Source organism: Eptesicus fuscus, chromosome 9 (assembly GCF_027574615.1).
Source record: "Eptesicus fuscus isolate TK198812 chromosome 9, DD_ASM_mEF_20220401, whole genome shotgun sequence".
NCBI lineage: Eukaryota > Metazoa > Chordata > Mammalia > Chiroptera > Vespertilionidae > Eptesicus > Eptesicus fuscus.
In genome coordinates, this window is record NC_072481.1 from 13,903,176 (window position 1) to 13,920,624 (window position 17,449).

Here is a 17,449-nt window from a genome sequence, read left to right on the forward strand (position 1 = left end):
AGATAGAATTGGCCAGTGTGTCTAAAGTGCTCAGCACAATGCCTAATACGTATTAGCCGTGTCCACCATCTTGATGGTCCAGAAGCCTTGAGAGGCTGGGAGTCTGAGATGGTCTGACTGTAGGAGCTCCCTGGCTCAGCTTTATAGAGTCACAAGCCACTGCCTCTCAAACTTGGACAAAGCTGGAGGGGCCTGGCCTCCCACCCCACTGTGGAGAGGTCCCAGCCTGGCCCTCACCTCTGCTGTCATCTTGGCAATGAGGCCGGTGGAGATGGCCCCACTGAGCACGTTCCGCCGCAGGCCGGGGTTCCTGGGGTCCTTGAGGTTGCTGATTCGGCTGCGCACGCGGTTCCGGTACTTCATATCTGTGCTCTTGAGCTCCTGGTAGATATGTGACATGGTCAAGGGCCAGCCAGCGACTCACAGAGAGGAGGGTGGGGAGCCTCTCCTGGAAGCCTGAGGAGAGCCAGGGCCATCTCTTCCTCTCCTTGGACTTGTGCAGGGGTTGGGCACTTCTGTGGCATTTGAGGGAATTTCCGTAGGCATTTGGGGTCACCATGTGTCGGGGACCGGAAACAGCCTCTAAGGTTATGGCAAGCACGGTGGAGTCCGAGACTCCAGAAATGGGCACCCCAGGTTGGTCTGAGCCTCTTGTATGACCTCAGGTGATTCACGTGACCTCTTTGTGCCTCAGTTTCCTTATTTATGAAATACGGGGCTGTTATGAGGATTCAGCAATCAAAGCTGCATGATGCACTAGCGTGGTATCTGGAACATCGCAAGCGCTCAACATTTAGGGGCTGTTAAGATGATAATGATGAAGGTCACCTCTAGTGACCTGGGGGTTGTGAGTCCCGCTGGCAGAGAAAAACAAGATAGGAGCCACGTGTTTAAGGCTCTAAGAATACTGCAATAAATAAATAAATTGCTGAGCCTTGTGTAATCCAGGGCTCCCGATTCTCAGTTATTCCCTGGAACCTACTTTGGGAACTGCTGGTCATTAACAGATGAGGAAGCTGAGGCTTAGGAAGAATGCAGGCCCTTGCTCAAGGTCACAGGGCACATTCCCGGCAGAGACGGGGCTGGATGCCAGAGCCCCTCCTAATGGCAACGCTCTCTGCTCAGCCAGCAGGAAGCCGCCCCTGGCCACGGACCACAGTGACTGCTCTGTCCAGATGCTGCGTCCCACACAGGCCTCCCACTCCCTCCCCTGGAGGAGCTCAGGGAGCACAGCCGTTTGCTTGGTCTCCTAAGCCAAGGAGGCTCAGGGAGATGAGGCCTCTGCTGGGGAAAGCCAGAGAGGAGAGAAAGAGACTGCGGGGAATGGAGAGAAATGGAAACCGCTGACTTGCTTGGGAAGGAAGGTGGTATTATTTCTGTTTTTGTTTTAATGCTGTTTGTACAATAAAAATGTAAAAAGAAAGAACGTGCCACAATGCTTTGGGAAGCCAAAACATACGTTTAAAAATCTGTGTTTGGGATTCCTGGAGGCGTGGATCTGCTCCTGTGGGGCCAGGAGGGCTGGCAGGACTTCCACCAGCGTCTTCCCGACTGTCTCCCGAGATCACAGGGGAGGACAAGGGAGAGCAGAGCGAGGACCTGGGTGTCACCGACCCCTCAAAGGAGCACACGTGAGCCCCAGAGCTGCTATTTCGTCCAGGGTCACTCTGAAGAGGACACAGGGTCGATGTAGCTCTGATTTCCTCTCCTTTAGTGACCGACATTCAGGAGGAAGAAAACACAGAGGAAAGGCCAGCGGAACGAGGTACTAGATCACCCACCTTTGTTTCAAACGGGGAAGGGACGTGCTTGGAGGGACGACTGTCCCGGAGAAAACAAAGAGGAAGCCCATGCTCCGTGTTCCGAGTGAGTCAGAAATTATGAGCATGTACTTGGTGAGATGCTGGGTAGCTCAAGGGTGGCTAATAACCAAATGATGGTGGAGAGAAACTCCCAGAAGAGGTATGGGAGGAGATTAGTGTGGGCCTCAGGCAGGAAGGAGGTGGAAGCAGGCAAGTGTGTTGTCTGCAGATTGGCCCCCACCCCTCCCTAACCCCACCGGGCTCCCCAGGTAAAGCCCAGGAGGCCTCGAAAGGATCACTCATACACAGTGTGACACACTCAGAGGCCCTCTCTCCTGGGGGTTCTGTCCGCTTCCCTCCACACCTCTTTGACATGCAGAGCTTTGTCTCCAGTAAAAGAAATCCCAGCATTCACTCAGTGGGGCACAGCGCTGAGGGATTTTTTTCCCTCCAAGAGAGAAATCTTTTGGTGCCATGGGCCCATATCACACAGGCAGGTGGTCACCTCCTTATGGAAAGACCTCAGGAATCCAAAGACCAAGGTTCTCAGTCCAGCTCTGACATCAATAGTTCCTGAGCCTCAGTTTCCTCATCTGAGAAATGGGAACAACAGCCCCTGCTTCACAGAGATTGTTGTGAAAATTAATAGAGGTAGGAAGTGTCAGTTGCCCATCACAGTGCTTGGAACGTATTGGGGAGTAAAAAAACGGGAGCTGTTGGAAGAGGGGGTAAGGCTGAGTATGAGAAATGCGGTCCTTCTCTGTCAACTCACCTACTTGACGTCACAAACTAGGCATGTTATGACATAGTCTGTCTGGCACAGACACTGAGCCTTCAAGTTCTGGAATCACACTTTCTGGGTTCCAATATCAACTATGTCACTACTATTTGCTGTGTGAGCTTTGGCAAGTGACTTAATCTCTCTGAGCCTCAGTTTCCTCACCTGTGAAACGATTAATGAGGGAACCTACCTCGTAGATTGTTCTCAACACTGAATGAAGTACTGCTCATACACAGCTTAGCATGAGGCCGGCAGGTGCAAGACTTACTAAATGTTAGCTAGGATCTAGACGTCCAGGTCAGGGGCAGAGCAGCGGGCTGTCCGGGAGCCCTTTCCCTCCCTGCTCACTGTCCTGGGTCCCCTCTACGTGCTGCTGGGCAGTCCAGGCACCCACAGCCTTGGCAAAGCTCAAGGATATGATCTTCAATTTCTGATGCCATCTTGTCACAGTTGACTCCATAGTCCTTGTAATCATCTAAAAGAGATTGGAAACACAGGCATCAGCCAGACATGACCTTGGCAGTGAGGCCTGCTTGTACCGTGGACTACAGCATCCCGAACCACTCCCATGGCACCGAGAAAGGCCACATCTCATCGGCCCGTGGGAAGCCCTTCCCTCCCCATCCCTGGCCCAGGCCCTCTCACCGTCCGCCTTCAAGGCCGCTGAGAGCATCTCCACACACTTGTCCCGGACAGAGTCCCCTGTGAGGTAGCAGGGTGCCAGGAGGCAGATGGAGGGGGCAAAGGTGGGGCTCGAGGGGCTGCTGGGTGTTTTGGGGGAGGTCTCCGCTTTCGATTTGCTGCTGTTTGATCTGAGGATGACAATCAGTGATCGACATTCTGATACTAAGCAAATAAAGCATTTATTGAGCAACGATCCCTTTAATCTCATAACAAGCCTATGAGGTAGATACTATTTTAGGTACTTGATATGGATCATTTCATTTAATTCTCATAACCCCACGGGGTTGATACTATTCTTTTTTTTTTTTTAATACTCAACTGACCTCAAACAAACCATGACTAGCTACAGTACTAATGCAAAGTTAACATGCAAACTCTTTTCTGTGGGTTTTTTTTTAAATATGTTTTTATTGATTTCAGAGAGAGGAAGGGAGAGGGAGAGAGATAAAACATCAATGAGAGAGAATTATTGATCGGCTGCCTCCTGTACGCCCCCACCTGGGGATCAAGCTTGAAACCTGGGATCAAACCAGTGACCTCTTGGTTCATGGGTCAACGTTCAACCACTGAGCCACACTGGCTGGCTAAAGATGCATTTTAAGTAATGATACTCAGGTCACACATCTGGAAACCAGTAAGAACCAGAATGAAAACCCAGGCAGTTGAACTCTGGTACCCAGGCTCTTAACCTACCACTGTGCTCTACTGGTTACAGAACGGGGTGACAATGCCAAAAACTATATCCACTAGGAACTGCAAGAGCCTCTCTTTCTCTCTCTCTCTCCTCATTGAACCATTTATTCACTCATTCAATAAACATTTCAATAAATATTAATTAGGCACCTATTCTTAGGTACTGTGCTGAGAAGAAGGGATAAAGCAGACAAGGCAGAAAAGCTCCCTCCCTCAAGGAGCTTATAGTCTACCATAAGAGCGCTGGCTCTTACCATGTACCAGGAACCGTGCCAGGCACTGTAGGAGAACTTTCTTTTCTTTCTTTTTTAAAAAAATATATTTTATTGATTTTTTTACAGAGAGGAAGGGAGACAGAGAGTTAGAAACATCAATGGGAGAGAAACATCAATCAGCTGCCTCCTGCACACCCCCTACTGGGGATGTGCCCTGCAACCAAGGTACATGCCCTTGACCGGAATCAAACCTGGGACCGTTCAGTCCACAGGCCGACGCTCTATCCACTGAGCCAAACCAGTCAGGGCAGCACTTTCTAATTTAATCCTCACAGCAGTCCTAGGAGGTAAATACTGTTACCATCCCCATTTGCAGCCGAGGAAACAAACTTAGAGGTATATCACTTGAGATTTGAACTCAGGCCTGTCTGATTCCAACCCTAACACTCTTTTTTTAAAAAGCTTGTTTTTATTGCTTTTGGAGAGAAAAAGAGGAAGGGTGAGGGAGAGAGAGAGAAACACCAATCGGATGCCTCCTGCATGCCCCCTACTGGGGATCAAGCCTGAATGTGCCCTGGTTGAGAACTGCACAGGCGACCTCTGGGTGCATGGGTCAATGCCCAACCAACGAAGCCACACCGGCCAGGGCCCAACCCCAACACTCTTAACTCCTTTTTTTTTTTTTATTTAAATATATTTTATTGATTTTTTTACAGAAAGGAAGAGAGAGGGATAGAGAGTTAGAAACATCAATGAGAGAGAAACATCAATCAGCTGCCTCCTGCACACACCCCACTGGGGATGTGCCCGCAACCAAGGTACATGCCCTTGACCGGAATCGAACCTGGGACCCCTCAGTCCGCAGGCAGACACTCTATCCACTGAGCCAAACCGGTTTTGGCTTAACTCCTATGATACACTGCCTAAGAATGATCCCATTTTGGTTTTGGCTTAAAAAAACCCCACATAAATAAATAAATAAATAAATAAATAAATAAATAAATAAATAAAATACTGAACTGGGTGGCTTAAACAACAGAAATTTACTTCTCACAGTTCCAGGGACTGGGAAGTCCAAGATCAAGGTGCTGGTCAGTTTGGTTTCATGTGAGGGCTCTCCTTCCTGGCTTGCAGATGGCCACCTTCTTGTTGTATCCTTACATGGCAGGGAGAGAGAGCGAGTAAGCTCTCAGATCTCCTCTTATAAGGACACTCCTATTGGATCTGCTCCACCCATATGACCTCTTTTAACCTTAATCACCTCCATAGAGGCCCTACTTCCAAATTCAGTCACATTGAGCGTCAACATATGAATTTCAGGAGGGAGGGGTAGATAACATTCAGACCAGAACACCACATTAGTAACAATTATCTCTCTGAGATGGGATTATAGGAGATTTTAATTTTCTTCTTTTGCTTATACATGTTTTCTAAATCTATGAAAAATATATCTAATTTTGTAATGAGAAACACTTCTTTAAAAAACATTTGACAATTATGAGTGGTAACTGTGCTGATGGCTCAGACAGGCTTCCTGTCTTCCTGTCATTAAGGAGCTGCCAGCAGCCCAAGTCGGTTTGGCTCAGCAGATAGAGCATCTGCCTGTGAACTGAAGGGTCCCAGGTTTGATTCCAGTCAAGGGCACATGCCTGGGTTGTGGGCTCCATCCCCAGTTGGGGCCATGCAGGAGGCAGCCAATCAATGATTCTCTCTCATCATTGATGTTTCTATCTCTCTCCCTCTCCCTTCCTCTCTGAAATCAATAAAAATGTATTAAAAATATATATAGTAACCTCAATGAATAAGAGTAACCAGAAAACCTGAAATACACAATGACAACCTGTTTTATATATTTGGTAAACCTTAACCCATTTGAAATTATGAAAATCTCTTCTTTCTCATGCTAAAAAAATATTAAATTATCTAATTTTGTTACATATATTTTACCACAATATTTTAAAAAATATTTTATAGGTGTTTATTGATTTTTTAGAAAGAGAGGAAGGGAGAAGTATAGAGTGATAGAGAGATAGAAACATCGGTGAGAGAGAAACATCGATCAGCTGCCTCCCACATGCCCCCTACTGGGGATTGAGCCCACAACCCAGGCATGTGCCCTGACTGGGAATCGAACTGTCGACCTCCTGGTTCATGGGACAATGCTCGACCGACGGAGCTGCACCTACCGGGCTAATGGCTTCCAATTATTTTCAGCATAAAGTCACACTCCTCATCGTGGCTTCCCAGTGCCCCCACATCTGGCCCCTGCCTGCCCTCTAACATGATCTCATGCTGAGCTCCCCTCACCATTCACTGTAGCCTCTACTGCCCTCCAGCTTTCTGTTCCCTAAACACACCTGTCCTCTCACCACAGTGCCTTTGCACAGATGGCCCCTCCTCCCAGGAGGCCCCTCCTCCAGCTTTTCCTATGACTGGTTCTTCCCCACCAGTCAGGCCTCTGCTCAAATATCACATTCTCAGGGAGGCCTTCCTTCCCTGACCACCCCAGCCAAGCAGACTGTCTCTGCCCTATAACTCTCTAGCACATGACCCAATTTCTGCATTCATGGCACGCATCCAAGTCTATAATTAGCTTGTTTATGTGTTTATAAACATTGTCTGCTTTCATCTCCAGAATACAGGTTCCATCGTATAGGAACCCCACTGGCTGGTTCACCGCTGTCTTCCAGCACCTTTAACAGTGGTCCAGGGAGGTACTTGGTGAACTTTGTTGATGAATGAATACAGAATGAGTTGAGGGAGCTGGCCACAGAGAGGTGAAAGGTGCATTCCACAGGTTTAGACAGAGATGAGCTGAGTGGGGGACAGGTCCTCTTTGGAAGGCCAGTGACTTAAGAGAAGGCTCTCTCTCTGAGGCAGTGTCTGTCAACAACTATGACCCATGTGTAACCCACCTCCTACAACTGTGATGGTGTTCCAGATTCTTCCTGGTGTCGCCCCTCATTGACCCATGTGCCGGATCACTACATCCTCAATGTCTAGGACTCAGCAGTGGGGAACCACCAGGGGGAGCCTGGGGACGCTGCTCAGAAGAAGGCCTGACGGCAAGCAACAACAATAACATTGCCATTGAGGGAATGCCTACACCGAGGTGGTGTATTTATTAAGGACCCAGGCTCCAAAGCCAAACTCCCAGGTTCAAGGCCTGACAACACCACTTTGTATATATGTGACATCGGGTGAGTACCTTCTCCTCTAGGTGCCTCAGTTTCCTCACATGTAAAATGGGGATAACAATAGTACCCATCGTATGGAGTGGTTAAGAGGATTAAAGCACCTAAGAGAATTCTAGTAACAAAGTATTAGGCAGTTTACATAGGTAACCACATTAAGTGTGAGCGTTAGTACTAAACATTATGTAGTTATTGAGCACTTAACATGGACTAGGAACAGTGCTGAGTATTTCATTACCTCATTTGATTTTCACATAACCTTAAAAGGGGGTCATAGTTATCCCCATTTGACAGGTGAATAGACTGAGGCTCAGAGATGAACTGACTTGTCCAAGGTCATCCAACTAGCAAATGGCAGAGTCACATTGCAAGTCTAGGTCTGCCTGCCTTCCAAATGCTTTTCAATACATCTCACCGTGTCTCTAAAAGGCAGAGTTTTCCAGAATCCCTTTACCTGGGCAAGGCCAGGCTGCTTGTTGGCATTTTTCCTCACCTTCCTGGCAGGGGACTCCCAGTCCCCGTGCCTCCTCTTGGCTAGGCGCTGACTGGTTGGCTGGAATTTGTTGCTAGGTGGCATTTCAGGCAGCCATGCTCATTTTGCTTTCAATGCACAGAACTGGGAACTGAGTCCAATTGCAGAGAGGGTGGAGGTAGGGGGTTGGATTAATCAGAGCATCCTTGTGCTTCCCGGGTGTGTCAGTGTCGGCACCAGCCTGTGGTCTGATACCAACCATTAAGTGCTAAAAAATCCACCCACCCCAGGTCAGAGCAGAGGCACCAGACCTGTCTCTCTCGCTGCTCTTCCACGCCACCTCGAGGGTGTTTCAGGTACTGCACCGCCAAGCACCTGGAACTGCTTAGGTGAAAACCAGCTGGGCCCGGCCCTAGCAGCCTTCTTCCCTGACACAGGGGTGCCCTTGGTGGTCTGCTCCCTGTTACTCCAGCTGCCGCCCCCAGAGCATCATGCTCACTCATACTGCCACACCTTTGCATGTGCCATTCCCTCCCTCTGGGATGCCCTCTCTTAGCTTGTCTACCAGGCAAACTCCTATTCATTCATCTATCCATTTTCAGCCCAAATACTCTCTCTTCCATGAAGTCTTCTTGGACTTCTTTTAAAAAACATCTCCTATTTTAATATGTGTTTAAAAATTAATTTTAGAGAGAGAGGAAGTGAGAGGGAGAGGGAGAGAGAGAGGGGAGAGAGAAACTAAACCTGAAACCTGGGTATGTGCCCTGACTAGGAATTGAACCAGTGACCCTTCGGTGCACAGGTTGACTCTCAACCAACTGAGCCACACCGGCCAGGGCTCCTTTGACTTCTCAAATCATAACGGAACACTCTTCTCATGTTCCCATTGTGTGTTATATCTTCAAAAAAAAAAAACAAGTATTTTGGCGTCTGCCTCTACACTAGTAATTAAGCCGCAGGATGGCAGAGATCATGAGTTTAAATCTTTGTCTGGCCTTAGAGGTTACAAACTGGAAGGCTACAAATACACTGTGTTTGCCCTATTGTGTCTTAGAAAAAGGTGAACATGCTGCCAATGTTTAAAACGGGGAGCCTTGCCGAAGCCAGTTTGGCTCAGTGGATAGAGCGTCGGCCTGCGGACTAAAGGGTCTCAGGTTCGATTCCGGTCAAGGGCATGTACCTTGGTTGCGGGCACATCCCCAGTGGGGGGTGTGCAGGAGGCAGCTGATTGATGTTTCTTTCTCATTGATGTTTCTGGCTCTCTGTCCCTCTCCCTTCCTCTCTGTAAAAAATCAATAAAATATATTTAAAAAATAAATAAAAAATAAATAAAACGGGGAGCCTCATATGACAATCCAGATGTCCAGTTTCCCTTAAAAAGGCTGCAGGACATGGCACAGGGGGTCTGCATGTCCACAGAGCAACAACCAGCTGGAGTAGTGGGTGCCCCCTACAGATGGGCAGGCCCTCTCCATTCTGCCATAGTCCCCAGGAGTCCCCAGGGTGTGTACATGCCCTTGACCCCTGAAGGATGTTGCTTGTAGAGGAGGTGCTCAGCAAATGTGTACACCGGATGGATGCTTGTACGTATGCGTGCATGGAGGAGAAAGAGAGAGAGGCAGAGAGCGCAGGAAACAGTCTGGGTAGAGGATAAAGTGAATTTACGAGACTTGCTCCTGGCCCTTTGGGTTGCCTGCCCCCAATACTGAACCAGCAGGAAATGACACAATGGCTGGAAGGACAAACACCTTCTGTTTGACTGACCTTCAGGAAAAGCGTTCATGATGGGAGGGAGCCAGGAGACTTCAGGGCCACAGGCAAGGTCAGGAGAGGAGTCTGAGGTATAAATCCCTCCACAAATGTTGACTGTTATATTATAGCCTCACACCCAGAACTGGATGAGTGGTCAGTGTTTCCTTCTGGGACAGGACAACCCTTCACTATGCAGGATGCCCTTCACGTTCCAGGATGTTTAGCATCTCGGACCCCTGCCTACTAAATGCTGGGGTGTTCCTTCCCCATTCCCATTATGGACAGAATATGCGTGTCCCCTCCCCCCCACCCCCCCAGTCCATATACTGAAGTCCTAACCACCAATGTGGTTGTATTTGGAGGCGAGACCTTTGAGAGATAAGCAGGTTTAGATGAGGGTGGGGCCCCATGATGGGATTATAGTCCTTCTCAGAAGAGGGAGAGAGACAAGAGTGCACCCCTCTCCCCCAATCATGTGCAGACAGAGCAAGAAGCAAGAAGGTGGCTAGCTGCAAGCCAGGAAGAAGGCCTGCACCAGGGACTGAATCAGCTGCCACCTTGACCTTGGACTTCCCTGCCTCCAGCACTGTGAGAAATAAATGTCTTTTGTGTAAGCCATGCAGTCCATGGTATTTTTGACAGCAGCCCGAGCTGACTAAGATCCCTCCCAAGTCATAGTGACCACCAAAAATGCTGCCATGAATTTCTAAACGAGCCTCCGTGGAGGGCCACTGGTTTGAGGTCAGGATGGCACTGGGGCCTCCTAGGCCTCCCTCATGGCAGGTATTGCTAATGGGCCACAGAACTCTCTTCTCCGAGGCAGGGTGCAGCCTCAGACTCCCTCTCCCAGCAGCACTGAGAGCCTTCACTCACCAGCTGGAGTTGGCAGTTGGAATCGGGCAAGGCAGCAGCCCCGTCTACCTCTCAGGCCTGTTTCATCCTCATAAAGCCTTCAACAGCCCCTTGTGGTGGTGCTTTTCTCTCCTAATGTACAGTGGCGGTCTTACTGTACATCAGGCCTGAAACAGCTGTGTGTCTCCCACTCATAATCACCTAGAAGCCAACCTCACTGTCCCACCTGGTTGTCCCAGCATCCAATCTGGCCCCTGGCCCCTCATCATTTGCTTAAATCCACCTCCAAGTCACTTCCCTTGGCCCTGCTTCTCCTGCTCTGACCTCTGACCTCCTCCTGGACTACAAGTCACTCCTTTACCCACAGTCTCTCAGTAGTGATCTCATCCAGCTCCAAATGCTAGCCACACACTGACTCTGAAATTTACATTTCCGGCCCAGATTTTCTTCCCGAATTCCAGCCTGGTATACCCTAACCGCTCATGCACCTTCTCCATCCGGATGACTGGTATACCCCTCAAACCCAGCATACCCAAACCTGAACTCTGGATCTCCCGCCACAGCCTGGTTTACTCAGTCCTCCCCTAGCAACTAGTGACAACTCCATCCTTGCAGATAGATGCTCAGGTGAAAAGTCTTGGAGTCATCCTGGCTTTTTTTCTCTTGTGCCCCACATCCAATCAGTCAGGAACCCAACCAGCTCTGCCTTCAAAATGTATCTGGAGTGGAGTCCACCCCTTCTCCCCACCTGCTGCCACCCTCAGCCACCGTCATGTCATATCGTGCCTGAATAATCAAAATAATTTCCTGGTCTCTCTACTTCTGCCTTGACAATCCATTCTCGTCACAGCAGCCGGAGGGATCCTGATATGTTTGATCACATAATTTACAAGCTTAATACCCTCCAGTGGCTCCTGTTTCACTCCTCCTCCAACTCTCCTCTCATTTACTGGCTTCAGCCCCACTGGCCACCACACAGCTCCTTAGGTTTGGAATGACCCCAACATCTGTGTGGCTAATTCCCTCATCCGGTTAAGGTTGTGCTCAAAGGTCATGTCCTCATTGAGGGCTCTTCTGACCACCCACGACCGTTTTTCCCCAACCCCCCTCACCCTGCTCTGTTTTCCATAGCACATGCCATCTTCTAAACTGTTGTATAACTTACTTACTATATGTATCTCTGTCTCCCCTCTTAGAATACAGGCCTTGAGGCTGCAGTAATTTTTGTTTCTTTTGTTCAGTGCTTTATCCTTGGCACCTGGAACAGTTCCTGGCACATAGTAGGTCCTCAACAAATATCTGATGAATGAATGACTTGATGATATATGCTACTCTGGGGGAGATATCCTAACCAGTTCAGCCCCAAACCAGAGTTCCCGTCCCAGGTATAGGCTCTCAAGGCCTGTGTCCTCACTGGGTTCAGTGTCACCTTGAGAACGTTCCCCAGTGATGGGGCAACAGCCACCATGAAGAGCCACACCTCTCATTCAGGGGCCCCTTAGTCTTTAAAAAAATTTTATTTATTTAAAAATGTTCAATTATAGCTTACATTTAAAAAACCCACTGTTCTCTTTATTGCAAGCAGTCTTATAATCATCACTAGAGGCCTAGTGCACGAAATTCGTGCACTGGGCGGGGGGGGGGCTCCCCTCAGTCCGGCCTGTGTCCTCTCACAGTCCAGGAGCCCTCGGGGGATGTCCGACTGACTGCTTAGGCCTGCTCCCCGTCACCGCTGCTGCGGTGAGAAAGCATGCTTTTCCGATTATCCAGTTTTGTGCATTGATTTCATCTAAGTTCATCATTAGGGGTGAGCCTGGCTTCTGGCTGAGCGGTGCTCCCCCTGTGGGAGCGCACTGACCATCAGGGGGAAGCTCCTGCATTGAGTGTCTGCCCCCTTGTGGTCAGTGTGCGTCATAGCGACTGGTCATTCTGCTGTTCAGTCGATTTGCACATTAGCCTTTTATTATATAGGATTAGTTAGTACATGCTTTTTTGTTTTTTTAATCCTCACCCGACGATATTTTTCCATTGATTTTTAGGGAGAGTGGAAGAGAGAGGGAAAGACAGAGAAACATTGATGTGAGAGAAACACATCGATTGGTTGCCTCCTGCACGCCCTGAACAGGGCCCGGGCCAGGGAGGAGCCTGCAACCAAGGTACGTGCCCTTGACAGGAATCAAATCCGGGACCCTTTGGTCCGCAGGCCGTTGCTCTATTCACTGAGCCAAACCGGCTAGGGCCAATTATAGCTTACCTTCAATGCTATTTTGTATTAGTTTCAGGTGAACAGCACATGATTAGACAATCATATACTTGACAAAGTGTTCCCCTTGATATTTCCAGTAGTTCTACTGGCCCCATACACCGTTATTACAATATTACTGACTATATTTCCTATGCTGTGCTTTATAGTCCCATGACTATTTAGTGACTACCAATCGGTACTTTGCAATCCCTTCATCTTTTTCATCCAGTTCCCCAACCTCCCTCCCCTCCCCCTTAGTCTTACTGTGTGGATCCTAGATTTCAGAGGCAACATAACAGCTAAGGTTTCCTCCTTCCCCAGCCTCAGGCTTCCTACATTAAAGCAGAGAGAGGGACAGAAGTTGAATGGGATCTCTGGGGTGGAGAAGTCCATGGCTTCCCTTACCTTTCCATCGATGATCTTTTTGGAGAGGAGGTGGCCGAAGAAGACTTGGAATCCACAGAGTCTCTCCTGAAAGAAGAGACATCAGAGGTGAGACTCTCTGCCAGGCCAGCATCAGTACTGATCTAGAGAGATCAGAGCTGGGGAGAAAGCATCCCGGAGCCATGCCTGCCGGGTTGAGGATGGTAGAGCCGAGTTGGACCACCGCTACCAGGGAGAGGAAGCTCCAGGTGATGGGGCTGCTCACCCTCACCTCCCCTCCATCAATGAGGCCAGACATGTTACATGTGTTCTGTCATCTGTTACTAATTATGAATGACTAATTCTCAGCAGGCCCCTCTCTTCCTTGCTGTCAGGCAGGCCTTGGCCAGCTGGAATCCATGGAGATTGGAATTCCTGGGATTGCTTATTCTCAGGAGGAGGGAGAGAGCATCTCCAGCCTCCCCTGCAGGCACCTTAGAGGGAGGGGAGGAGAGGAAGCACAAGGGCCTTGGAGATTGAAGAGCTGCGTTAAAATGACAAGTGAGAGAGCAGGACACAGAATTAAATGTATGCTGTGCCTAAAGTCTTGCCAGAAAATGCCTACGGGGGAAAAAAGACTGAAAGACAATACATCCAAATGCTAACTATAACCATATTAGGACGATGGGATTAGAGGTGAAATTTCCCCCAACTTTCCAAAAATGCATGTAGCTACATTCGTTTTGATATAGAATGCATTTTCCCCTTGTATTGGTTTTGTAAAATTAATCTGTTTGCAAATTGCAACACCCACTCCCTATCTCACTTACTTCGCTCTCCTTTTAATTCCAGCAAAGGTGTCACCTCCTAACAGACTCTAATTTTCTTACTTATTGTATGGAGTGTCCACGCCCTCCCCTCCAACCACCCACATCTAACTTCCACAAGAGCAGAGTTCGGTGGCTTTTGTTCACTGTGGTGGACACTGTCCTTGCTGAGACCGTATCCCCTCGGGCACTCATCCCCCCAGTGTCCGGGGACACAAGGACTTTCCCCTGCAAGCTCCCCTGTGTTCAGTCTGCCCACAGGCGTTCTCTGCTCCAGTTAGAACCAGCAGGCCAGTAGGCTGTGAGTGCTGGGTGGATATACACCCCACCTGCCTCGGCCCTCAAGTGGGTCACCCCGAGGTGTGTTCTCCACTGTCACACAGAGCGGCCAAACAGGATTTAAGTCCTGGTCACCCGAGGCAGTAACCGGCTTACTAACACATTCCTTGCTGGCTTCCTCCCATTCCCTGTCTCACTTCCTCACTCCATCTGCATTTCCTGAAATAATTTCCCAAGTAAACCCGCTGCACTGGAATCCAAGTCTTAGGGTCTGCTTCTGGGGAACGCAGTCTAATATGTTCACTGACTTACCCAAGCACATACACTAGTGCAGGCGTCCTCACACTACGGCCCGCGGGCCACATGCGGGTGTTTTTGCCGTTTTGTTTTTTTACTTCAAAATAAGATATGGGCAGTGTGTATAGGAATTTGTTCATAGTTTTTTTTTAAACTATAGTCCGGCCCTCCAACCGTCTGAGGGACAGTGAACTGGCCCCCTGTTTAAAAAGTTTGAGGACCCCTGCTGACTAGCGCCTGGCTAAGAGTAGGCGCTCTACAAATATTTGTGGCTGAAAGTTGTGAAGTTAAACAGTATAGAAATAAATATAAAAACTAAAAAAGTGGAAAAACAAACCTCCCCAGAGGTAACAACTATTAAGTTTAATGTCTTTCCTTCCAGGTCTTTTTCTACATGCATACAAACATACATAACATGTATCATTCTAAAAGGGAGTCGAGCCTGGCCTGTGTGGCTCAGGGGTTGAGCGTCAACCTATGAACCAGAAGGTCACGGTTCAATTCCCGTCAGGGAACATGCCTGGGTTGCGAGCTTGATCCCCAGTAGGAGGCATGCAGGAGGCAGCCGGTCAATGATTCTTATCATTGACTAGAGGCCCAGTGCATGGATTCGTGCACCAGTGGGGTCCCTCAGCCTGGCCTGCGCCCTCTCGCAATCTGGGACCCCTCGGGGGATGTCCAATAGCAGGTTTCGGCCTGATGCCCACAGGCCCGATCCAGACAGGAGGGAACCCGATCCTGTGCATTGAGCATCTGTCCCCTGGTGGTCAGTGTGCATCATAGCCACCGGTCGACTGGTCGTTCAGTTGCTTAGGTTTTTATATATATAGATGTTTCTTATCTCTCTCTCCCTCTCCCTTCCTCTCTGAAATCAATAAAAATGTATTTAAATAAGAAAATAAACAGGGAGTTGATGACATGAGTTGCATTCCCAGCTCTAACCCTCAGGGCAGGTTGTTTTCTCCAAGCATCATGTTCCCTCACCTGTCAAATGAGAAGAAAAGAACCTATGTCTTGGGGCTGTCTGGGAGGAAGACATTAGATCATGCAGTTCCCAGCACAAATAAGTCCTTATGCTCCATAACTGCAGACATCTGATTTCTCATTTTCCAAATTATACAATACTAGAGGCCGGGTGCATGAAAATTTGTGCACTGGGGTGGGGGGGGGGGGTCCCCTCAGCCCGGCTTGCTCTCTCTCGCAGTCTGGGACCCCTTGGGGGATGTCCACCTGCCAGCTTAGGCCCGCTCCCTGGGAGATCAGGCCTAAGCTGGCAGTCAGACATTTCTTTGGCAGCTCGGGAGCCCTCGGGGGATGTCAGACTGATGGGGAGTTGGCCTAAGCTGCAGTCGGACATCCTTAGGGCTGCCTCGGAGGCAGGAGAGGCTCCCGCCACTGCTGCTGTAAGTGATCATTATGAAAACTATTCGGGAACATGAAGAAAATGCCTAGAATACAATAGGAAGATAAATTAACAAGAACATAGTAGTTTGTACACTCCACCTACAGGAATGAAAAAATGACATATGTGAGTAGTTCAGGATTGGGAGAAAAGAGAAAAAAATAAAAACGGTTTTATTTGTCAGAGGTGGCACACTGTGGACAAATGTTTTTAATTCTTATTTTAAATTTCACTGATGTGGTTATAGTGTTTAAATAATAAATAATGAGTTACCATTAAGGAGACTAAAAAGAAAGGAAGCTTGACTCACCCAGCAAGGTGGGAGACAACCACCCCAATCCCTGCTCAGCCACAGTGATACTTCCCGTGACAGCGCCACGCCGGTGAAAAGCCAGCGTTAACAATCCCACCGCCCACGAATGTGCAAGACGTTAAATGTACGATGCTCATTACAAAACAGTATGTAGAGTGTGCTTCCAATTTTATTAAGAAAATATAAATGTACATGCATATGTTCTTAAAAGATGAGATACACAGTGGTTATTTCTGTTATTCTGTTCTTGTGTTTGCTTTTCTAAAGTTTTTACACTAAACATGATTTACTATTTAAATAAATGTGGAAAGGTTACAAAATAGTATATAGAGTATAATTCTATTTTATTAACTTAAGGATGGTGATGATACATAGGTAAAAGTCTAGAAGGATATATATGTGTTTATGCACATGATTATACACTGAGTGGCCAGATTATGATGATCTCTGAACGCATAATAATCTGTCCATTCAGTGTGTGTGTGTGTGTATATATACATATACATATATATATATATATACATATATATATACATATACATATACATATATATGTATATACATATATACATATACATATGTATATGTATATGTATATGTATATGTATATGTATATATATTAGAGGCCCGGTGCATGAATTTGTGCATGGGTGGGGTCCAGCCAGCCTGGCCAGGGGGAGGGGACATGGGCGGTTGGCTGGCCTGACTGCTGGTCAAACTCCTGGTCGAGGGGACAATTTGCATATTAGCCTTTTATTATATAGGATACACACTGAGTGGCCAGATTATTATGCGTTCAGAGATCATAATAATCTGGTCACTCAGTGTATGTACATACTAGAGGTCCGGTGCACAAAATTCGTGCTCTGGGGGGTGGTTGTCCCTCAGTCCGGCCTGTGCCCTCTTGCAGTCCGGGACCCCTCGCTCCTTACTGCCCACCTGCTCGCTGCTCCTTAGTGCTGTGAGCCCAGCTTCTGGCTGAGCAGTGCTCCCCCTGTGGGAGCAAACTGATTACCAGGGGACAGCTCCTGCGTTGAGTGTCTGCCCCCTGGTGGTCAGTGTGCATAATAGTGACTGGCCGTTCTGCCATAACAGTTGCTTAGGCTTTTATTATATAGATATGTGTGCTTGTCTCTAAAAAATGAATGGTTTTTAATTTTCCTATTTATATATTTTAAACTTTCTACAATGAGCAAGTGACTACCTGTATAAAATAAATGCAGCCCTGGCTGGCCCATGTGGCTCAGTTGATTAAATGTCATAAAAGGTTGCCAGTTG

The 17,449-nt window shown here is 48.1% G+C and overlaps 1 protein-coding gene across 2 annotated transcripts in view; it reads right to left on the reverse strand.

Annotated features, from left to right (window-relative positions):
* The window catches only part of TCEA3 (transcription elongation factor A3), a 39,504-nt gene that overhangs the window by 11,990 nt on the left and 10,065 nt on the right, over positions 1 to 17,449 (reverse strand). For both annotated transcript variants that reach the window (XM_054720771.1, XM_054720770.1), the window contains 4 exons: positions 13,096 to 13,161; positions 3,229 to 3,395; positions 2,997 to 3,058; positions 238 to 387 (listed from right to left, as the gene is read on the reverse strand). In XM_054720771.1, the coding sequence (XP_054576746.1) occupies positions 238 to 387; positions 2,997 to 3,058; positions 3,229 to 3,395; positions 13,096 to 13,161 (445 nt within the window). The remainder of the gene's footprint in view (positions 1 to 237; positions 388 to 2,996; positions 3,059 to 3,228; positions 3,396 to 13,095; positions 13,162 to 17,449) is intronic.